Source organism: Sus scrofa, chromosome 6 (genome assembly GCF_000003025.6).
Source record: "Sus scrofa isolate TJ Tabasco breed Duroc chromosome 6, Sscrofa11.1, whole genome shotgun sequence".
In the NCBI taxonomy this organism is placed as follows: Eukaryota; Metazoa; Chordata; class Mammalia; order Artiodactyla; family Suidae; genus Sus; species Sus scrofa.
Window position 1 is genome coordinate 111047982 of NC_010448.4, and position 24526 is coordinate 111072507.

General features: G+C 45.7%; 1 protein-coding gene across 5 annotated transcripts in view; it reads right to left on the reverse strand.

Moving 5' to 3' along the window:
* KCTD1 (potassium channel tetramerization domain containing 1) overlaps positions 212–24526 on the reverse strand; it is a 189676-nt gene continuing 165361 nt past the window's right edge. For 4 of the 5 annotated variants that reach the window (XM_005653406.3, XM_021093325.1, XM_013996069.2 and 1 more), the window contains exons 3-5: positions 23738–23882; positions 6015–6320; positions 212–1155 (exon numbers count right to left, since the gene is read on the reverse strand). In XM_005653406.3, the coding sequence (XP_005653463.1) occupies positions 997–1155; positions 6015–6320; positions 23738–23882 (610 nt within the window). In that variant the 3' untranslated portion in view covers positions 212–996. 5 annotated transcript variants of the gene reach the window in all.

Sequence of the window (24526 nt, forward strand, 5' to 3'; positions counted from 1 at the left end):
GACTAACAAAGCACGGGACCTAACACCTACCGAGAGGGCACAGAACTGTTCAGAATGAGGGTCAACATCCTTATCCTTTAGTGGGTTTTGATCTCAACGCCAGCCTCAGCTTTTAGGCTTCTTCTTTTCGATGCCCCACACAGAAAATTGTAAAAAAGATAAATTTTGTTTTGATGCAGGTTCACCCCAACACGCGTGTTTCACACAGACCTTATTTTTTAAACAGAGTTTATTGTATTTAATACATTATAAAATTTGAAAAACTGTAGGAAAGCAGCAGACTCAAACTGGAGCAACTCTAACAAGTAATAATTCTGGCCCCTTTGCAAAACTGATCAGTTTAAAAACAAAGTAAGTTCACATCTGTGAGGTGGACAAAAAAGTGTGACTTCTGTACAAACTACATTTAAAATTTCATGTCTAACGTCTTTCAAATGCAGTGTGCTCATGAGAGGTTTTTTTGAAGTCCTGCCTGGTCCCCCATATAAAGAGAGACATGAAACTTCCATACGCAGGAAATGTAATTCTAGTGGTTGGTTTTTGTTTTTTTGTTTTTTTTTTTTTTTAAAAAAAAAAAAAAAGGAAAAAGAAAGACAAAGGAAAAAGAAACAATGGATGGCTGTTGGCAACGAAAACGGTAAGGAGATGCGTCCTCACTGCTCATGGCTTGTTTATTGGTCAGAGGCCTCAGGAGGCCCAGGACACTTCACGGCCATCACAGCACCACCTTCTTCTTTTTTTTTTTTTTTCTTTTTTTGCATTTCCTACCTTTTGACATATATATATATATTTATATATTTTTTACACCTCGAGGATATCACTATTCCAATTGTTCCCATATGAATACAGGTGTGGTCTCTATTGGATATAAATGTGTCTTTTATTCAATTTTAGGTCCAGGACTTGGTGTGCTGTCCCAACTGCACATAAATGTCCCTTTTTTCTGTTTGCGTCATAAGTATGTTTTCTTCCTTTTTGCATAAGAAATACGTCCACTTAGTCCAGAGGCTCTTGCTTTATCCGGATGACGGAGGGTCCGCGGGGTGTCCGCCTCAGCTCCCGCCGCAGGACGTATTCGCTGAACTGAGATGAGTCCACTCCTCCCCCGCAGGAGCCCACGATTTCAAACCCTCTTTGCTGCAACCTCTCGAGGACCTGTGAGGGGCCGAGACAAGCATCTGGTTAGGGGTGAACTGGGTCCTTAGGCCACATCAATAGCGCAAAGACTGTCCCAGGTTTGAGGTCACGTGCAGCTCTGGTCCATCTTATCCAACCTCTAAGTCCCTCTGAGGTGCTGCTTTCAAAGACTATGGATTTAAGGGCTGGAGGGAGGGGGCAAATGTTTCTAATACCTACAATGTGCCTTTCCACAGTAGCTTTCCCCAGGCCAAGTTCACTTACTCATTACGACCACCTGGCAGAATGGGTGGAGTGAACCCATTTGATAGATGAGAAAACAGAGGCTCACACCTAAGATGTGATGGAATTGGGTTTCCAACTCAGGTCTCTTTGGCCTCCAAGCTCATGTTTTTTGGCAAATGTGCAACCTTACCTTCTCTGCAGAAAGACAAGGTTCACATTTCAAAGCTCCTTTACCACTAACATATTCGATGAGATGATAAGGATTATAGAAAAACAGTGACGTTATCTGAACTCACTCCACTGGCAACTGATCCTCAACTCATTCACTCTTGACTCGGCCACTGTTCAGGTTTCCTGATACTGAGTTCATCTGTTTCATCTTGGAAGACTGATGCAATTTCAATAGCAGAACCAATGGATTATCTACAGCTTTTCAAGTTTGTGGAATTTGCAGTAGATTTATTGCCTTGTGTGCATCCAGGGGGGCAACAATAAATAAAATGGTTATATATGCTACATATTAGAAAACACATCGAAAACATAGATGTTCCAAACTTCTCATACAACCATAACCTGTATAACCTCTTTAATTTTTTTTTTTTTTTTTTTTTGCTTTTTAGGGGCCATACTTGCGGCCTATGGAGGTTCCCAGGTTAGGGGTCCAGTTGGAGCTACAGCTGCCAGCTACACCACAACCACAGCAATGCAGGATCCGAGCTGCGGCTGTGACCTACACCATAGCTCACGGCAATGCTGGATCCTTAATCCACTGAGCGAGGCCAGGGATCGAACCCGCAACCTCATGGTTCCTTGTCAGATTTGTTTCAGCTGCACCAAGATGGGAACTCCTGCCTCTTCTTTAATTTTGAAATCAAATACCTGATGCCAGAAAGATCCCTGGATTTGTCACTGTTTATTTGACACCCCTGAATGCAGGGAAAAATTCCTGAAATGCTTAGATATGCGAAAAGACCGGAAATTGATCTAGAGCATTGTGTTTCTTTAGGAATCCAACAAATATGAGACTTGAAGAAGTTCCCTGCCAGGATTCTGGATATAATTATTTCCACACCACTCAAAAGGCATAATGACTTAATCATAACTTAAAAAAATAGGTGGCTCAAATTTTATAAATTTCTGGAACAAAGTAAAATGTTACCAAATAACTTTTTTATTTTTTGCCATGCATGCAGCATGTGGAAGTTCTAGAGCCAGGGATCGAACCCACACCCAACAATTGCCTGAGCCACAAGAATGACAATGCTGGATCCTTAACCCACTGAGTCACATGGGAGCTCCTCAAATAACGTTCAAAATATAGTCAATGTACGGTGAATCCTTACTATTTTTTTGAATTATTATTTTTGGTTGCCTACTTTTACATGGAATATAATCTGCCATTTTGCAAAATAGCTAGCTAGATGAATTGGAAAGTAGATGTATGTTTTCTAAAAATTAAAACTTCAAGTGCTGGCAAATTGAAAACAAAACAAGGAGCTTCCATTATGGCTCAGAGGGAATGAACCCAACTAGTATCCATGAGGATGCAAGTTCAATCTCTGGCCTCATGTAGTGGGTTAAGGATCTGGCGTTGCCATAAGCTGTGGTGTAGGTTGCAGATGTGGCTTGGATCCTGTGTTTCCGTGGCTGTGGTGTAGGCTGGCAGCTGTAGCTCCAATTGGACCCCTAGCCTGGGAACTTCCATGTGCCGTGGGTGCAGCCCTAAAAAAAAAAAAAAAAAAGAAAAGAAAAACAAAGCAAAACAAAGCAAGTCCTTATGAGAACAAAATGATCACTCTCCCTGTAGTTTCTACTTGTATACATAAATTCACAATGCATATACATACCAGGCAGCAAAAGGACACGATGAAGAAAACAATCTGTAGGTTCAAAATTAAGCACATTAAGATGTGCATTGGTGGTAGGAGAATAAAAAGGCAAATAAAAAGGTGCAGAGCATGCTCTAAGGAGATTTCCCCAGTAGAGGCAAGAATGTAGCTTGTTAGCAAGAAACACCCCAGTTTCCTTGGCCAATCCATCACCCTGTAAGGGATTCTTTGCCTTGACGAGGAGAAGTGTCACAAGGTAGAGGACACTGACCAATAAAGAACTTAACTCTGCTAACATTTCTCTTCCAGTGCTATTAGGTTGCTAAATTACTAAAATAAGGAATCCCTAAATAAGCTTCCTCCCCAGAGGATCCTATATGTGTAATATGATAATTATTTCAACATGATCCACTGTTTACCTTGAATGTGGTAAAGCTTACTCCAAGGCAATGCAGAGTTTATGCTTCTCAGCCATTACTTTTTATTTAATTTTAATTTTTACTTTTTGTCTTTTTGCCTTTTCTATGGCTGCTTTCTGTAGCATATGGAGGTTCCCAGGCTAGGGGTCCAATCAGAGCTGTAGACATTGGCCTACACCACAGCCACAGCAACACAGGATTTAAGTCACGTCTGTGACCTACACCACAGCTCACGGCAATGCCGGATCCTTAACCCACTGAGCAAGGCCAGGGATTGAACCCGCAACCTCATGGTTCCTAGTCGGATTCGTTAACCACTGTGCCACAATGGGAACTCCCCCAGCCATTACTTTTTAAACATCACTTACTAGTATTAAAGTTCCTTAAAGTCAGCCTCATTTGGGAATGATTTGGTGGGAAGTGGGGCTCCTGTGCCTCATCCCAAAACCTCTGAACACCTAGAAGATGGTGCCTCTTTCTTGGTCGGTGGGGCAGGAAGCTACTATGGCCGTGTCATATGACAACGTTGATCCAGATGGAAATTTCCACATCTGATCAGACTCAAATGACTGGGAAATGTGTCAGGCTTATGAATTTATGACAGTTATTCAGTGGCCTGGGGTGAGGGGTTAGAGAAGCACTGAAATGCTGTCTAGAGAAAGCCAGGGGCCAGGCATGGGTTGGAGGGGAAAGGCTTTCAGGGCTCTCGAAGCGTTTATAAATAGCAGAGGCCATGCTCAGGAACACCACGCAGAGTGGCCTGGGGCGCACCTCCAGACCTGGGTGACCCAGAGGGCACGCAGTGCCTTCCTCCCCACCCCCGGGGCTCAGTTTCTGCCAGTTTCCTGCTGCTCTGCTCTCAAACAGCTGTTCACAAATTTTAACAGTTCTAAACAGTTGTGAAACCATTGCCAAGGTACAGGATGGTAGTGTGGAGGTTTCTAGTCTTGGAGTTTGAGGAGAGGTTTTGTTGGCTTGATATTGAATAAAGCCATGGGCCTGATCCAATTAGAAAGAGGGATAAAACCCCCTAAACCTTCACTTCACTGACTTCGAATTGTTTCGAGTCACACAGACCTAGAGTCAAGATCCAGGTACGCTTCTGTTTTCTCATCAGCAAGATGGGGAATTAATTGTGCTGACCTGTTAGGGTTGGTGTGAGAAGACAATGCACGTACAACCCTTGGCCCAGGGCTGGACACGTTGTCAAGATGGTGACAGCACCCACCAGCATCTAAAGCACATGGCACCTCACGTGGTGTAAACCAAACTTCTGCATTCCACCCTTCAGTCTCCCCCCATAAACTTCTCCATCTCAGGAAATGCTAATTCCACTCACCCAGTTCCTCTGCCCCAAATTTTAATCATCCTTGGCTTCTGTCTTATAACCTGAAGCCATTGTCAGAACCACTCAAGATATTCAAAGGCCAACACTTCTCAGTTATCGCTTGGACCAGAGCTTTCTAACTGGTTCCCTTGCTCTCCCTGATTTCCACCTGTTGCTGGAGTATTCCTTTTTTCTTTTCTTTCCTTCCTTTCCATTTTTTTTTTTTTTTTTAAGGGCTGCACCTACGCTATATGGAGGTTCCCAGGCTAGGTGCTGTATTGGAACTGCAGCCACCTGTCTATGCCAGAGCCACAGCAATGCAGGATCTGAGCCACATCTGCAACCTACACCACAGCTCATGGCAACGCCCGATCCTTTATCCACTGAGTGAGGCCAGGGATCCAACATGCAACCTCATGGATACTAATCAGGTTCGTTTCCACTGAGCTACAACGGGAACTCCTGGTGTGTTCATTTTCAAATATGAATTACGACAGGTCACTCTGTTGCTCAAAATCTTCAAATCATTTTCCATTTTACTCACACAAGCCAGGGAACCAAAATCAAAAGAGACCAAAAAGAAGAATCCCAGAGCCCTTGCTACCCTCTGTGAGACACCCCATCCTCTGTCCCTGGCTGCCTGCAGCCCTGGGTCGCCACACTTCTTATCCCACTTTCACTGGCTTCAAGCTTTCCTGATATTCCCTGCTCCCCCGCTGGGATTCTCTTCGTCAGGCATCCTCTTCTCACTGCCTGCCTGACATGCAGGGACACCCCTGCCCACAATTCCATGATGTAAGTTCGTGAAAACTAAGCTATTGTCTATCCCCTTCTCGCCTGTATCTCCAGTGCTCCTACCAGCACCCAGCACATAGTAGATGTTCAATAAACATTTGTGGAATGACTGAATGAATGCTGTCGAGGGGTGAACAGTTTAACCCCCATGCCACACACACACAGAAGGATTACCGGTGAGCGATCCCTGCTCTTTGGAGGGAGGGCGCCGTGGGAAGGCAGGGGTGAGTAAGAGCACTGAGAGTGGCATTGGATGTCACACAGCATGTGATGACACTGTACCTGCACTGAGTTGAGGTGACAGTAGCCATTCAGTGGGAACCTGATGACGTGCGTGGAGTCGTGATTCCAGCCTGCGTTGACAGAGTTACACATCACATCGCCGATTTCTGGAAACACTTCCTCTATCAAGGATTTGTCACCACTGAGCGTGATCCTTTCTCCGAGGTCTGGGGCAACACGCACCACCAGGCACTCACAGGGCCTCGAAAAGCGGCCACTTTCTCTGTCCTGTTTCCATCTTTCCATCTCCAACAGCATGGGCTGAAGCTGAAAATATTTTGCCTCTTCGTATAACAAAGTGTAGTCCTGAAAAAAAAAGGCATTTTTTTCACAGCATAAAATGCAAACGTAAGGTACAGAACTTGTTCACACATAAGAGATGGATTTTTTACCTCTGTCATTTCAATGATCAAATCTGGGAGTAAATTTTTCACGTCTAACACATTTGTACAGACTGTGTTTGCAGTCACTCACTTTTTCATTCATTCATTCAGTGGTTATCCTAGGAGTTGAGAGGACTAAGGAGTGGGTGGGACTGTTCTAAGTGCTTTCCAGAAATTAAACCCTATAATCCCCATAACTGTCCAGAGACCTGGGAACCCTTTTTTGTTCCCATTTTGCAGATGAGAAAACTAGGATATGAAAGGATACACCTAAGGCTTTTTTCTTTTTGTAGAAAAGTGCCTTTGGGTATTTAAAGTATGTTGGTGAGAATCCACTTTATATCCTCTGGATGGAATGGTGTGTGTGGGCTGAGGCGAGGGAGGGACAGCCATGCATCATTCTGGCCTGAGCTCCTTGTCACCTTCAGTGGCAGCTCCAGAACTGCTCGCTGGAGGGAGAGGGCCAGGGCCACAGTGGAAGTGGGGCTGGAGAGATGGTGGATGGGTGCCTGGAGGGCACACATGCTGCCTTTACCTCAACCTGTGGGTGATTCGTGATGGTTTTGGGGAGGCTGATGGAGAGACGTGCTGCCCTCAGCCAGCTCTCAGCACCCCCATCGAAAAGCTGGAGAGCAAACAACATTAGGCCTGGGCTCCCACACGACAGAAGTGCATGAAAGGAAGACAGTCCACTTCTTTCTTTTTTGGGTGGGCGCTCACTTGAGGCATATGGAACTCCCAGGCTGGAGGGCTGAATCAGAGCTGCAGCTGCCAGCCTACGCTACAGCCACAGCGATGAGGAGCTAAACTGCACCTGCGACCTATACCACAGCTCACGGAAACACTGGATTCTTAACCCACTGAGAGGGTCCAGAGATCGAACCCTCATCCTCATGGATCCTAATCAGGTTTGTTACCTCTAAGCCACAACGGGAACTCCCGAAACGGGTACACTTCTGAAAGCACAGTCACCTAGTCTTTGGGCGCGCTTTATTTTCCTCTTGTCTTTAAAAAAAAAAAATCTATTGAAACACACACAAGCCACCGAATGGGAGGACGAAAGAGGATGAGGGGGAGGTAGCAGCTTAGGAATGATGTTATCAAGCAGGTTGATATTATGTCTAAACGTAGCTATGGCCACAATCATTTCTGGCTGTGAGGTACGTGGATACTTGTCTAGACACGTTGACTGAGAACATTTTAATCAACTGACACAGGCATTTTGCCTCCCTTCCAGGGGCTGGAGCTGGCAGGCAGTGCCCGGTGCCTGCAGGAAAACCACTGTCTGAGCCCAGGGCCCAAGCACCTGTCAGAGGCTGCTGCTGTCTGCAGGATGGAGCCTGGGGAAGAGGATGACCGCAGAACTGTTTTTTATTTGGCACTTTGCTCTCTTTCTTGCAAATCAACAGCAGCAGCAGCAGCATTATTCAAGGCTTCCAGAGAAAACGGTGTGGAGAGGCAAGAAAGGATGAGTGGGCCTCCAGCTGGATCATGCACCTTCCAATGCTGAGAAACGTGGGCAGGGGGAGGACACTGCCATCAGCATGTGTCAGCGGCAGGGGCTGCTTTACTTTGTCCTCTCCCAGCCACTCCATCACTCTGGGAGCCCTGGTTCCCTGCAGGAGAGCAGACCATTGCTCTGATCATCTATGTCACCTGCTTAGCCTCCCGACTCACAGGAGCATGCCTTTCCCTCCCTTTTCCAGGGCCGAGAAGCAGCCTGTGGCCCTTGGCTTCTGGTCCTGCATCCCTCCCGGTTCTGCTTCTGTGGTCACATCTCTTCCTCTTCCTCTGACCCTCCTGCCTCCTTCTTTCACTTGTAAGGATCCCTCGAGCACACTGGGTCCACGTGGATTATCCAGGATAATCTCCCCATCTCAAGACTCTTAATCTAATCACATCGGCAAAGTCCCTTCTGCCGTGTGAGGTGACACATTCACAGCTTCCAGGAATGAGGACAACAGTGTCTTTGGTGAGCATTATTCTGCCCACCATGCAGTAGATGGTCACGTGAGCTTTCTGGGCAGCCCCCTGAGTCCCCTCACTCTGTTCACATTCTGCTTACAGCGAAATCCCACACCTTTTACACAAAGCTGCTGTGGAGCGAAGTCTTCCTCATCCAGGCTTTGTGAACAATTTCACACCCCCCGTTATTTATCCCTCTTTAAATTACACACTGTAGGTTCTGAATTTGTGCCAATGCACTGAGGAAACTCGGATCCTTTCACCCAACGTTCTCAGCCTCCCTCTCATTTTTGCGTCATTTTGAACTGGGTGTTCTGTTTCTATGTGTGAATCATTTCTTAAAGTCTGGCGAGGACAGGGCTTATATACAGGTCTTTTGTTCAGGCTGATGCTCAGGTAATAAACTGTCTCTGGATTCTGGCTGTCCATTTATACAACCTGTAATCCAGCCCATCATGGTGGCCTTTGTTGGGTATCTTGTTGAACTACGGTGTGTTTGGGTGGGACTCCAGCAAGGCTGGGTCTGGGAGGGGCTCCAAGTCGCAGTATTGCCAGGAATTGGCCTTTACGATTGGGGGCCCCAGTCTACTCATCTGTCACACAAGGAGAGTGAATTACAGGTACGTTGCTTCCAGCCCTGCTAGTCTATGCATCTGTGTCCATGACAACGCCCAGATCTACCAGTTTGTCTACCATAACCCAAGCAATGAGGCCAACAGGACTCAGACGCGCTGCCTCTGAACCCGTGTCACCTTCACTCTTCCTCTGAGTTCAGGAACCGCCTGCCTGGTAACCGGCTCAGATGTCCTGCGGTGGCCGGACAGCGCCTCTCTGCCCAGCGTTGCTCAGTCATCGTATCTGCTCTTGGAAAATGAGGGCAACACGAGCCTTTATCAGGCTTTTGGCCCTGCTGAGCGATGTCTCAAGGATCCTGCTAGGGGCCGTTAAAGTGAAGGATGAAAAAGGCTCCCCCGAAGGTCAGCCTGCGCCTGCGTGTCATCAGCTCAGGGGCCTGGCCTTGAATGACTCCAAGCTGCCGGGTGTTCTTTTGCTCTCTTTTGATTCTCTTGGCTCCATTCCTTCTTTTTCCACTCTGTTTCGTCTGGTCTCCAGGGCAGAGCCGGCGTAGGTGCTGGGAGAGCAGAAGCTGGGGGACAGCTGAGCATGTGCGGCCACCCACTCCCGCGCTGACTCACTTCCCAGCATCACCCTCCGCCAGCCGCAGAACTAAAAAGGTGGCTCTTGTGGTTACTTTCTGCTGGGAAACGCACGTTTTATCTATTTTATTCCTTTATTTCTGCCTTTCTCTGCTTCCTAACGTCGCGATTCCAGCCTCATGAGAGAACTCCATGCAGCACAGACTCAGGCTCCACAGCAGCGCTCTCTAGAAACTTTGTTCTCTCTTCCTTCCTCAGTGGGGATCATCTAACTTTACTGCCTGTATTTCACTGTTTTTAGAGTTTATGCTCCTGTTTCCTTTAATATTTTTTTCTGGCCTTGTGCTCACCTCTTCTGGTCTGTCAATCTTCTGAAGTCTTTTTTTTCTTTTCTTTTCAGGGCTGCAGGAAGTTTCCGAGTTAAGGGTTAAGGATCTAATCAGAGCTGCAGCTCCTGGCCTACACCAGAGCAAAGCAAGATCTGAGTAGCATCTGTGACCTATACCGCATCCTTAACCCACTGAAGGAGGCCTGGGATTGAACCCACATCCTCATGGGCCCTATGTGGGGATCTTAACCTGCTGAGCCACAATGGGAACTCTGAAGCCTAAGTTCTTATCTGATAATGCCCACCTTCTTTTCTTTGGTTTGTGCAAACTCTAGATGATTCAGCCTTTTGTTCCCAAGGAACCAGGGGAACTGGGCAGGGGTTTATGAGGCTGCAGTGGTTTCGCCCCAGTTCTTTTGCAAGAAGTGAATCCAAAGCATCTCTACCTGCTTTCAACAAAGAAATTCCAGAATGTTCTAGATGCTGTCATTCTCTTCCCCTCCTTCCCTCAATGATTTTATGTCTTTTTTTTTTTTTTTTTTTTTTTTCCTTTTCTAGGGCTGTTCCAGCAGCACATGGAGTTCCCAAGCTAGGGGTCTAACCAGAGCTGTAGCCACCGGCCCAGACCAGAGCCACAGCAACGTGGGATCTGAGCCACATCTGTGGCCTACACCACAGCTCAAGCAACGCCGGATCCTTAACACACTGAGCAAGACCAAGGATCGAACCTGCAACTTCATGGTTCCTAGTCGGATTGATTAACCACTGCGCTATGACGGGAACTCTCCCTCAATGATTTTACTTTCTCTAATTAATACAGCATCGACCATATCTCTTGCTTAGCCTCATATCCAGCTCAAGAGAATTATGTTATTCACAGGCCTATTACCACATTTAAATAATTAAAAAAAATTTTTATTACAGCCGCACCTGGCACATATGGAAGTTCCTGGGCTAGGGGTCAAATTGGAGCTGCAGCTGCTGACCTACACCAAAGCCACAGCAACACCAGATCCAAGCTGCATCTGCACCCTATGCCACAGCTTGCAGCAATGTTGGATCCTTACCTGGTGTTAAGGGATTGAACCCACATCCTCACAGAGACATCTGGTCCTTAACCTGCTGAGCCACAATGGCTCCTATTTTTATTTTTATTTACTTTTTTGTCCACACCTGTGGAAGTTCCTAGCATAGGGATCAAACACACACCACAGCAGTGACAACACCACATCCTTAACCCACCAGCCACCAGGGAACTGCAATACATTTTTTTTCCCCATTTTTTAAAGTTTTTTTGAAGTATAGTTGATTTACAATGTTGGGATAATTTCCACTGTGCAACAAAGGGATTCAGTTATACATGTACACACATCCATTCTTTTCCAGATTCTTTTTGCATATAGACTACCACAGACTATTGGGTAGAGTTCCCTGTGCTATACAGCAGGTCCCCACTGGGCAATCATTTCCAATACTTTTTATTTTTTTGTCTTTTCTAGGGCCGTATCCTTGGCATATGGAAGTTCCCAGGCTAGGGGTCAAATCGGAGCTGAAGCCACCGGCCTACGCCAGAGCCACAGCAACGAGGGATCCGAGTCATGTCTGCAACCCACACCACAGCTCATGGCAACGCCGGATCCTTAACCCACTGAGCAAGGCCAGGGATTGAACCCACAACCTCATGGTTCCTAGTTGGATTCGTTAACCACTGAGCCAGATGGGAACTCCCAATACATGTTTTTATTTATTTATTTTTAATTTTTATTTTATTTTATTTTATTTCCTGCTGTACAGCATGGGGATCAAGTTACTCTTACATGTATACATTCCCCTCCCCTTTGTTCTGTTGCAATATGAGTATCTAGACCCAATACATATTTTTAAAGTAAAACTTTTTTTTTTTTTTTCTGAGATCTGCAATGGCGTTTTGCGGCTGAAAGATCAAGATCTTATTTTACAGATGAATACATTGAGCTCCCCTGAGACCCTGGAGATAGGTACACAGAACAAGAACGTAAATGTAAGTGGACTCCAAAAGGTGAATGGGCCAGGTTTCCAAAGCTTATGTCTTATAGGATATTTGGAACTTGGAAGACATTTTCCCTACAGGGAAGAAAGGGCTATTCACTGTGTACAGGTTTCCTAATGCTGCTGTTAAAAATGACTGCAAATTTGGTGGTTGAAAATAGCACAGATTTATTCTCTTACAGTTCTGGAGGTCAAGAGTCTGAAATGGGTCTCACAGGGCTAAAGCCAGGATGTTGGCAGGGCCGCCTTCCTTCTGGAGGCTCCAGGGGAGAATCAGTTTCCAGCTTCCAGTGGCTGCCCATGATGCCTGGCTCGTGGCCACCACACCACTTCCTTCATCACACTTTCTCTGCCTCCCACCCTCCTGCCTTCCTCTTTCACTTCTCAAGACCCTCGTGGTTCCACAGGCCCCCCATGGATTAGCCAAGATAATCTCCCCATTGCACGGCCCCTAAACTTAATCACACCTGCAAGGACCCTTCTGCCACGTAAGGTGACACAGTCACAGGTTCTAGGGGTTAGGATGTGGATACCTTGGGGGGGGGCCATTCTTCAGCCTACCACACATGGCTTCTAGTTCCACAGAACAGTTCAAAGCCTTAATTTACTCCTAATGTACTTGAAGTTTTACCCAGGAGTTGACAGGTTCCTCTACTCAGCCACTCACTCACACACTCATGTTTTTTTTCTTTTTCTTTTTTTTAAGGGCCGGACCTGCGGCATATGGAGGTTCTCAGGCTAGGGGTGGAATATGAGGTGTAGCTGCCGGCCTACACTGCAGCCACATCAACGTGGGATCTGAGCTGCTTCTCTGACCTACACCGCATCTCACGGCAATACCGGATCCTTAATCCACTGAGTGAGGCCAGGGATCGAACCCGAAACCTCATGGTTCCTAGTCGGATTCGTTCCTGTTGTGCCACAATGGGAACTCCATGAACTCATTTTGAGATATGTTTATGTGCAGCTGCCACACTAGACCCTGTGGGCACAAAGAGGGCTTTTCTGGGAGCTTTAGAAGTTCCCCCTGCCCCAGAGCTTTAGAAGTTCTTCTCCCTCCCAAGCTCAGGACAGGGGGTGGGGGTGGGGGCGAGGTCCCAATGCTGGGCCCTCTCCCTGTGCTTGATGCCCCAGAAGGCAGGGTATGTATCAGGGCGCCTGCAAAGAAGAGGTGCCAAGAAAATGAGGGGAAATGAGAGGATTTTATATTTTATAACAGCATCCATGCGTACACCTCAACAAAAGCAGATCCCTGCAAAACTTTCCTTAAAATTTTTTTTTTTTTATTGAGGGGGAGGTAGGTCATCATAGTTTTTTCAGTGTTTGAGGTTTGGGGGCCTCTATATTTCTTAATTCCCCTGGCTCTGCCATCTTTCTCTGGACTGATATTCTTGCTTTTTTTCCTTCCGTCCTTTTCTTTAAAAGGATTTCACATTTTAATCCTTTGTGTGTGTGTGTCTTTTTGTCTGTCTAGGGCCACATCCACAGCATATGGAGATTCCCAGGCTAGGGGTCTAATCGGAGCTGTAGCTGCCAGCCTACACCACAGCTGCAGCAATGCCAGATCCGAGCTGCTTATGTGACCCTACACCACAGCTCATGGCTACACCAGATCCTTAACCCACTGAGCAAGGCCAGGAATCGAACCTGCAACCTCATGGTTCCTAGTCAGATGCGTTTCCACTGCACCATAACGGGAACTCCCTAAAAGGATTTCATTTTTTAGAGCAATTTAAGTTCACAGCAAAATTGAGCAGAAGACAGAGATTTTCCATACTCCCCCTTACCTGGCACATGCAAGCCTCAGCCGCACCCCCGCCACCCCAGGCCACTGTCAGCATGCTGACAGCCCCATCAGAACGGTCCAATTGTTACAAGCTATGAACCTACACTGACACATCATAAGTCCATACATTCTAAGTCCACACATGAGGGTTCACTCTTGGTGTGGAACATTCTATGAGTTTGGACAAATGTTTAATGATGCGTATCCACCATTAGAATATCACACAGAGTATTCTCCCTGCCCTAGAGCTCCTCTGTGCTCTGTCTATTCTGCCCTCTCCACCCCCAAGCCCCTTTCTTTTCCTCAAAGCTGAGAAAGACTGGCCCACATGCTCCTTTTCCTCTGCTACCACTTGACACTTCCAGTCAGGCTTCTTCCCGGTTCAGTGCCATCGACTTCCAGCTTCTCCCGACCACTCCTGTTTTCCTGGGGCAAGGATGCCCAGCCTAAGACTTACCCTGACGCTGTTAAAGGAAACGTAAGGAGCTCCCATCGTGGCTCAGTGGTTAATGAACCCGATTAGTATCCATGAGGACACAAGTTCGATCCCTGGCCCCACTCGGAGGGGTAAGGATCCGGTGTTGCCGTGAGCTGTGGTGTAGGTCGCAGATGCGGCTGGGATTGAGTGTTGCTGTGGCTGTGGTGTAGGGCTGCAGCAGTAGCTCTGATTCGATTCGACACCTAGCCTGGAAACCTCCACATGCTGCGGGTGTGGCCCTAAAAAGACAAAAGACCAAAAAAAAAAAAAAAAAAAAAAAGGAAATGTAAGCAGTGGGCAAAGTCTCTTCTCTACCTGGTTACTGTCTCCACCCCAAGCCTCTGACTCTCCTAGAGACAGGCTGCAGTGGACACAGGTGATAATGACAGGGCGCAGATGGCAGAGCTGAAGGCAGAGCCGAAGGCAGAGTTGAAGGCAGAGCCATCTGCATCTGGAAGCCACACCCCAGCTTAGCAAGTCACCTGGAGTCTACGCTCAGCAGTTAGGCCTGAAGTGTAGGGCATAGCGAGGGCTGGGCTAGAGATGCCATCTGAGATGGATGGTGCTAGGGCTGGCTGCGGCCACCTCCCAGCCCTGCTTCTGCAACTAGTCCTGCCTCGGAGGGAGTGTCCTTGGGAGAAGGTGAGAAGCGGGCCTTGGCAGGAATACTGGGAGGAACAGCCTCTGCACTGGAGACACAGCAGCCAAGAAGGGCTGGGGCACACATCCTGCGCTGACAGCTTGGGTGCTAGAGAAGAAAAACTTGTTGGGGGTCTATCCAGCTCGTAACCCTGCCTTCTCTGAGAAAGTTCAACCCTCAGAAGGAGTACCCAGAAGGCAGATCTGTGTTGCCACAGCGATTGGCTGAAGCATAAGCATCGGAGCCAACCTGAGCCAATCAGATGGCCTCCGTATCGAACCAAAAATGGGGAGAGAGACCCCGGGCATTGCTGGGGAGCATTCCAGAAAACCACAAACTCCCACGACCAAGGTCCTCAGAGCTGCTCTGATGTTTCCACCCTTGAGAGAGAGTTCCCAATAATTCTATGAGATAAATAGGAATCTTTCGTCTTTCCTTAACCTAGGACCTTCTGCAATGTTTGGAGACTTTATTGGTCTCTGACCGGGAGGGGTTGGGTGCTACTGGCATCTAGTGAGTAGAGGCCAGGGATGCTACTCAACTTCCAATCAGTCACAGGACAGTCCCACCACCAAGAATCATTTGGCCCCAAATGTTAAATAGTGTGAGGGGAGAAACCCTGAGCTAGACAGGGATCGTTTTTGTTGTAATTGAAGGAACACAGTACACACCCTGATCTAATGGTCAGTCCTTCTGTCATTAACAGTGGTTCAGCCACAAGTGTTTGCTAACGTGGTGTAACAGGAAGCACACAAAATCAATGGAGATGTATTCCTGCCAAAATATTTAATTTAAACCTATGAAGCCTTTAGATACAACTTGCAGTTTACAGGAAATGTGAGGCTAGTGTAATGAGCTCACATGACAAGGCAACCAGACAAATCTAGATGGTGGGACGTTTGGTAGGGCAACTGTCCTGGTCTCTTCAGCAAGTCAGCATCATATAAAAAGGGACCATGTGAGATAAAAAAAATGAAGGGACAGAACTAGATTCAGTAAGGTCCTGGATCATATTTTTCCAGCTTGGAAAAGCCAGGTAGAAAGGACATTTTGGGGGGGTCAATCAGGGAAATTTGAATATGATTATAGTATTAGAGGAAATAAAATTTTATTAAGGTGGAAAGGTAGGGGAGTTCCCGTCGTGGCTCAGCAGAAATGAATCTGACTAGTATCCATGAGGACACAGGTTCGATCCCGCTCACTCAGTGGGTTAAGGATCCTGCATTGCTGTGAGCTGTGGTGGATCTTATGTTGCTATGACTGTGGTGTAGGCCAGCAGCTGCCGCTCTAATTTGACCCCTAGCCTGGGAACCTCCATGTGCCATGGGGGTGGCTCTAAAAAGACAAAAAAAAAAAAAAAAAAAAAAAAAAAAGTGGAAAGGTAGAGATATTGTCTGAAATAAACATAGAAAAAGACCCAAAAGCCTACGCACTAAGATTTTAACATCAGCAATTTCTGAGAGGTGGGAATATACTCTTGAAATTTTTTTTGCTTATCTATGCTTTCAAATTTTCTATAATGTATGTATACTTCTATAATATTAAAAGGTTACTAGAAATAACTACTAGATGTTTGAACTTAAGCTAGGGAGAGGTTAAATTGGAGGGCAGTCTGCCAGCAAAGTTTTACTTATCTAAGAAGGGTAGACATTCATCCAGAGACCATGAAAGATGTTAGCAACATGGATGTTCAATATAGATGTTCAAAATAGAAGTCTAGAGGAGTTCCCATCATGGCTCAGTGGTAACAAACCTGACTAGCATCCGTGAGGACATGGGTTCGATCCTTGGCCTCGCTCAGTGGGTTAAGGATCTGGCGTTGCCATGGCTGTGGCATAGGCTGGAAGCTACAGCTCTGTTTCCGCCCCTAGCCTGGTAACTTCCATATGCCTCAGGTGCGGCCCTAAAAAGAGGAAAAACAGATTAAAAAAAAAAAAAAAAGCCTAGAGAGGCGTAATTTTGTGGTTCCTCACCAAAAAAGGAACCAAAGCAGCTCTGGACTCACAGTGTACTGGGAATTACAACTATGCATATGTGTGTGTGCGCCCACATGTGTCCATGCACGGATGGGTGTGAGCAGAAAACAGAGTGACGACGAACAAGTCAATATAATTGGGGTGGAGGGAGAGATGAAGGGAAGAGGGAGAGTTATATCCATAATAAAACACTGCAAAGAGGTTCCCCAATCACTTATCTAGAAAACAAATTCCAACGCCTTTCAGTGGGAGCAGGGCACGAGCAGCTGCCACTTAAGTGGTGTTCTGAAGTATGAAATTATCTAAATTGTTAAATGGGTATCTAGCTCAGACAGCACATTTGCAGAATGAGATGTTAAGGGACGGAGGATGCTGTGATTTCAAGATTTCATGCCTTTGCTCAACCTAGCATTAAATAGCTGGAGAGGGAAGCAGGTAATCAAGGAATGCGCTCCCTGCAAACACAGTGAGATTCTCTCCACTCACCAAACGCTGTGTCCCTCTTCCAAGGTCAGGGAAGAAACTGCCCAGAAAGAAAGCACCTACTGTACTGTTCAGGGTCGGGCCGACTGAGAGCCCGTCTGTGTGCACCTGTCTTTCTGATTCCCACAAACTGCGGTGGATGTATCTCCATCATAACCACGAGGGCCGAATGGCCACCCCGGCTTATTTTCTCCTGCTCCGCCAGGTTCCAGATTCCCTGTAATTTATGGCCTGTCGCCCAGAGGCTCCATGGGAAACATTTCAGAGCCCTGGCATACGTGAGTTTCATGTGACATGCTTTTTGTCTTATTTCCCCAAGCATGGGCTACAGTTAAATCCGAACCCAATTAAAGGGTGTGCTCTGTGCTTAGTATTAATGAACAGCAGGTCTTTTGGGGTTCTGGAATCCCAAGGGAGCATGAAAGGTGCAGAGAAGCACCCATCCCAATCCTAGCCAGGGGGGTGACTGGGTGAGTCCTCTGGAATTGGCCACAGCTTAGCCCCCATGTGGAAGTTTTTCTCTCCCCAGCAACTAACGGGAATGTTCTTGGAGGAGAAAAAATAATGCCTGCCGTATTTAAATGTTTCAAACACCTAGCTCTATTTCTGGAACATCCTGAAACTGAAAACAAATGGTTATTACCATTTCCTAACTGTAATTACCTATAAATTGTTTTATATTCCCTGGACCCTGCATCTCTTTTAATCACAGGAATTATGAATTAATTATAAATTAATATATCACCCTGATATGTAGCTTAGGATGATATTATATACACACACATCGTATATTTTCCTATTAGCCCTATATTATTTTATTTTATTTGTTACTTTTTTTCTTTTTTAGGGCCACAGTTGTGGCATATGGAAGTTCCCAGGCTAGAGCTCCAATCGGAGGGGCAGCTGCCAGCCTACACCACAGACACAGCAACAGCGGGATTCAAGCTGTGTCTTTGACCTACACCACAGCTCACAGCAATGCCGAATCCCCAACCCACTAAGCAAAGCCAGGGATCAAACCTGCATCCTCATGGATTCTAGTTGGATTGTTTCCGCTGCACCAGCCCTACATGATTTTAAATAGAAGTGTAGTGCCCACTTATAGTTAGCTCTTGACCTCTTATGACTTGACTTTTTCTACTGTTTAAATTAACTAATACTAAGCAATTATTATGTGTCTAGCACACAATGTCCTCTAGAAAAACATAAAGATGGGAGTTCCCGTCGTGGCGCAGTGGTTAACAAATCTGACTAGGAACCATGAGGTTGCAGGTTCAGTCCCTGCCCTTGCTCAGTGGGTTAACGATACGGTGTTGCCGTGAGCTGTGGTGTAGGTTGCAGACGTGGCTCGGATCCTTTCGTTGCTGTGGCTCTGGCGTAGGCCAGTGGCTACAGCTCCGATTCGACCCCTAGCCTGGGAACCTCCATGTGCCGCAGGAGCGGCCCAAGAAATGGCAAAAAGACAAAAAAAAAAGAAAAAAAAGAAAAAAAAGAAAAAAACAAACCCATAAAGATGTCTCTGTTTGTGACACAAGGTAGTTAAAGAGTCAAGATATACACCCAAAATATGCAAAGTTCAAATATAAGGACACATATGCCCAGGTATGAACCAGAATCTGGTTCGAATGTGAGACTGACTTCATTCATCACTCATACCACAAATATTTACATGCTTAATACATGCAGGGCTGAGCTAGTGTGACAGACGCTGCTAGCTAGCTTCCCCCACAGCCCTTTCCAACCCCTTAGCCTTTGCCCATTTCTCTCACTGCAGGGGCTGAAAAAGAAACAAAAGCCACTTTTTCAGCCCCCTCTGCAGCTAGGGGAGGCTCAGTTCTAGCCAATGAGTTATAAAGAGGAAGGGTACTGGGAATCTTCTGACAAGGATGCAGTCTTGTGAGTTATAAGCCTTCTGCCCCCTTTTTCTGCCTTGAATGAGGATGTGATGACTGGAGCTGTGACAGTCACCTTATGGCCTTGAAGTGACAAGCATGAGGTCAAAACGTCCACACTGAGAATAAAAAAACAAAAAGACAAGAGAGTCCTGTCCTTGATAACATCACGGAGCAGATACCACAGCCAATGACCACGGACCTCTGACTTCTTATGTGGGAAAAACAAACCTCCATTAGTTTAAGGTGCTGTTGATTGGCTAGTTTGACACTCGAAGCTGAAAGCGTTTGTTAACATACAGCTAGGTATATGGTGCTAAACAACAGAGGCAAATAATTACAAACCCTCTGTGTGTGACCATAGCGAATCAGGGGTACAGGCAAATCTAAGCTAGACTGGGCACAGGACAGCTTAGTGATGAATACCATGAGCCCTAAGTGACAAATAAATTCCAGGGAAAGAGCATCAGATGGAGTGGTCTGCTCTGCGGGGGACAGGGGGTTTGGCACACGTGCAGGGTAAGAGCTGGGTAGGTGTGCAGGGGCCTGGGCTTGCTGGGCCTATGACCAGGATGTGCTGCTTTGCCCCTGCAGAGTTTCCAGCCAGAGCAAGTCATAATACACTATGTGTTGTATTTTTCTTTCTTTCTTTTTTTAGGGCCACACCTGCAGCACATGGAAGTTCAGGGTCGAATCAGAGCCATAGCCACCAGCCTATACAACAAGACGGCAACATGGGATCCGAGCCGAGCGTGCGACCTACACCACAGCTCACGGCAACACCAGATCCTTAACCCACTGAGCAAGGCCAGGGATTGAACCTTATGTATACTAGTCAGGTTTGTTATCACTGAGCCACAACAAGAACTCCCACACTATGTTTTTTAAAAGTGACCCTTGGTGAGGGACAGGCTGGGAGATGGAGGAGGGGGAGAGGAAGGAGGGCATGGCTGTAAAACAGCAAAAGGAGGGATCCTGGCCCAGATGGAAATATACTGTACCTTGACCGTATCAGTGTCAGATCCCGACAGTGAGGCTAGTTGGCAGTGTGCGAGATGTGACACTGGGGGGAACCAGGTATCACAGGAGCTGTCATTTCGTACAACTGTATGATAATCCAACACGATCTCAAAAAGTTTCATGAAGTGTCTCCTGGTTTGCCCATGGAGAGTGGGTGAAGAGGGGGAGACGTGTGGGAGAAGGGAGACCAAATGTGAAGCGACTCTGAGTCATCTAAAATGCTGCCTTGGATAAGGGAGGCGGGGATGACAGGAGCAGATTGATTCCAGAAGCATCTGGAGGGTACTCGAGTCATGGATGATGGGTGTGGGAGAGGCCGGCTGGAAACAGGTACGTGGATTCAGCATTTTCACTGAGATAGGACACACATGGAGAAGAGCAGGGTTGGAGGTGCTGAAGGCAGGGAGGGGTAGGCGGGGCTGGCCAGCTCCTGGGAGGGCAACCCAAGTTTAAGGAGCCAATGGCTATGCAGGTAGAGGTTCTGAGAGGGCATCTGGAAATGCAAGCACCTTAAAAGAGACCTACAGGTGAAACTTCCCTCCTCCACTCCCTTTCCCATTTCTAGGCTTCCTTCCAGGAAAACAGGAGGGAGTAAGGAAATGTCAGCTCTCTTCCTGCCCTATCAGACTTTCTCTTCTCCATGAGAAAGTAGAGACCTTTCTCTCCCAGACCTGGCTGGTGAGCACACGCCTGCCATCCAGGGGTCCGATGAGAGACTGCGGTCCCTGCAGAAGCCCCGCCCATGTTCAGAAGCCTCTCCGCTCCCCTGACCCCTTCCTTCAATTTTCTGTCCAGGGCAGGACTCAGCCCCACCTCCCATTTCCACACAGGGCCTGTGCCTGCTTTCTAGAAGCAGCCCAGACTCCGTTCCAAGCTCCCTGTTCCACCACAGCTAGTGTGTCAAGCGGCCTGCTGTCCTCAACTCTGTCGCTGGTCATCCCAGTCCCCCCGGGCCTGCTGTCTAAACAGGTGGCTTGGCAGGTGCCTCCCCCGACTTTGACCAAGGGGTGGAGATCTCAAACTCCCCTTTGTCCTCCTCAGACCATGCTCGCCTGGTGAATGACACGCCAGGAGGGGAAGGCAGGAAAGGGCAACTAGAGAGGCGTGTAATCCTTGAAAACCGCCTAGGAAGGTGCCAGATCAGCACTGCTCAAGCTGCTGACTTGCAGTTCGGAGCCACGTGGCACAGACCAACTTCCCAAGTCTGTCAATGCTGGACTCATGCGTGCCCAGCACTGCAGAGGCACACTTCTGAGAGGCTCTGGGATCTGCCACTGGCTGCAGAGGGGCAGGGTCCGGGGAACTCCTCAGGTTATGCTGGGCTGCAGGGAGTTGCACACACTAGTCGCACTTATTGCTCTCTTATTTTTTCTGCCAAAAGTCTGTTGTTTTCATGTAAATGTGGACATGACATGACATATGACTCTCTTTTCCATTTGGCTAATTACCCTTGACTGCCCCATTGTTCAAAGTTCCAAATTGATGAGAGGCCCCCTAAACCTCTATTAATTTAGAGGTTTAGGGGGCCTCTCATCAGTATGGGATCTATTTGAGATCTTTTTCTATTTACAAATATTTACGCATGATTTTTTACATAAGTAGAAACAGAGAGGAGTTCCCCATTGTGGCTCAGTGGAAATGAATCCGACTAGGAACCATGAGGTTCCGGGTTCCATCCTGGCCTCATTCAGTAGGTTAAAGATCCAGCGTTGCAGTGAGCTGTGGTGTAGGCGGACAGCAACAGCTCTGATTAGACCCCTAGCCTGGGAACCTCCATACGCCACAGGTGCTGCCCTAAAAAAGACAAAAAGACAAAAAAAAAAAAAAAAAAAAAAAAGACAAAAAAAAAAGAAAAAAAAGAAAGAAAAGAAACATACATATTCTGTAAATTAATATTCTCACTGAATAAAATCTTGGTGATTCCCTGCTTCCATCAACTATTCCACAGTATGACTATCCTATAAATTTGCAACCATCTGCCATTATTGAACATTTTAAAAACTGTGTCCCGTTTTTGCTATTATAAGTATAACTACAATAAATATCTATGCTTCTATATATTTGCATGTTTATGTGTTATTTCTAAAAGATAAATTAATTGACATGGGATTGCTAAATCAAAAAGTATATATTTTAAAAATTTAAAAACTACCAGTCAACTGCCCTCCAGAAATGTTTAATAGTTTTCACTCCCAACTACACAATATTCCCCAATACTGAATATTACCAATTAAAAATTTTTTGCCAATCTGATGGATAAAAAGGGCTATCTCCATTTAAGTTTTTTTGATACTAAAAAGATTTAGTATCTTTTCAAATATTTATTGACAATTTATATTCTTTTCTTTCAGAAAATTTTGTTTATATTTTAAAATGTTTTCCATTGGGTTGTTTGTATGTTTATTATAGATTTTTAGGAGCTCTTTTATGATAGGTATTAATTTATGTTGCAAATATTTCTTCTGCTCTGACACTTTTATTTGTATATGGTTTCTTTAAATCAACAATTTTTCATTTTTTTAAGGATGCCTTGTGGCTATTGTCTTGCTTAAGCAGGTTCTCTCTGACTGAAAATTATACTTGGGGAAGTCCTTTTAATTTTTTTCTAGTACCTCTATAGCTTTAACTTTTACATTAATTCCTGGAATTTTTTTGTGAATTTATGAGATAGGGCTCTGCGCCACATTTTTTTCCAAGTGTCTTGTTGCCAATTGTTTGAGTGCCAATTACTGACTATTCCTTTCTTTTTCCACTGATTTGAAATACCGCCTTTATAATATATCGAAATCCTACATACACACTTCTGTCTCTGAGGCCTGTTTTTCTCCATTGATCTGTGTGTACATCTTAGCCCTGTCAAGATCACACTTTTTAATCACTAAAGCACTACAGTACATCGTGATGTCTGCTAGGACACATCCACTGTTGCCCACAATTACTATCACCACCAAATGTTTTTAAACTCTTCTTAAGCATTTTTTTCTTCTACACAAACTTTATAAATGGCTCAAATTTCATTTTAAAAAATCTGTGGGTGTTCCCATCATGGTGAATTAGAAACGAATCTGACTAGGAACCATGAGGTTGCAGGTTCAATACCTGGCCTCGCTCAGTGGGTTAAGGATCTGATGTTGCCGTGAGCTATGGTGTAGGTCACAGATGCAGCTCAACAACAGTAACCCCCTGATCCTGCAAAACTTTAATGACTATAAATTCTATTTCATGAAGACAGTCTAACCATGTCAGAAACCTCTGATGCCTTTAGAGTTGGTGTATTTTAAAAATGCAGAACTGCAGAGACATGGAGAACAGACTTGTGGTTGCCATCGGGAAGGGGAGAGGGGGTGAGAGGGACTGGGAGTTTGGGGTTAATAGATGCAAACTATAACATTTAGAATGGATAGACAATAAGGTCCTACTGCGTAGCACAGGGAACTACAGCCAATCTCCAGGAATAGACCATGATGGAAAATATTTTTTAAAAAAAAGAATGTTAAAAAAAAAATGTAGAGCTGGAAATACTTTTTGGAGCACATCAAAACAAATCACATATTTATGCTATTGGTAATTTAATATGAATCCCTCACCTTGAAATCATCAGGAATGAGGAGTTTTGATGTTCGTAGAAAATTCAAGATATATCTGAACATCTGTCCATCTCTGTCAATGAAATAGTGCTGTTTGAGACTGTCCAAAACAATTGGCTCTGTACCATCAAAAAGTCTTCCGATTCTGTGATAGGAAAGAGGGAACAGTGAAGACAATTAGAATCAATTGTTCGGCCACTAAGACAAAGAGCTACTGTTTTGTGTCACTGTCAAAGGTAGCACGTCTGAAGATGGCAGTCAGGGAAAAATCACCTGTTAAGTAGTTATGGTTCTCTGAGAAGTGCCAGTCCCTGCTTGATAAATATCTCAGGGCCAGACAATTCAAACTAGTCTCAGGCTGTCTCAAGTAAATTCTATTATTCCGTGTCTTTTACCTGTAAAGGAAATGTTCCTGATGTGGTGATTACTGCTAAGTGCTGTCACTGTAAATGGAAGGTCGTGTCTCTCCCTCTATGTTACTTAAAAGTAAACAACCTTCTCTGCTACTCAAAAGAAAAGAAAAGAAAATGTTATGGCTCCAGAGTGCCTTTTAAACAGACTCTATGAAAAAAGAAATTCTGTTTTTAAGAAATCTGTGTTCTGAGCTTTTCCCACTCATGAATCCCAAACTTTCTAAAAATAAAGCAACGCCTATAGGCTAACATCTACATTTAATTATAAAAAAGAATCACTGAGAGTATCACTCATCTAAGAGAATATGTTTTCCATTAACAATATGCAGTCTTGTTTCTTAGGTCTCAGCAAAAATCATGTGTAACAGCCAGGAAT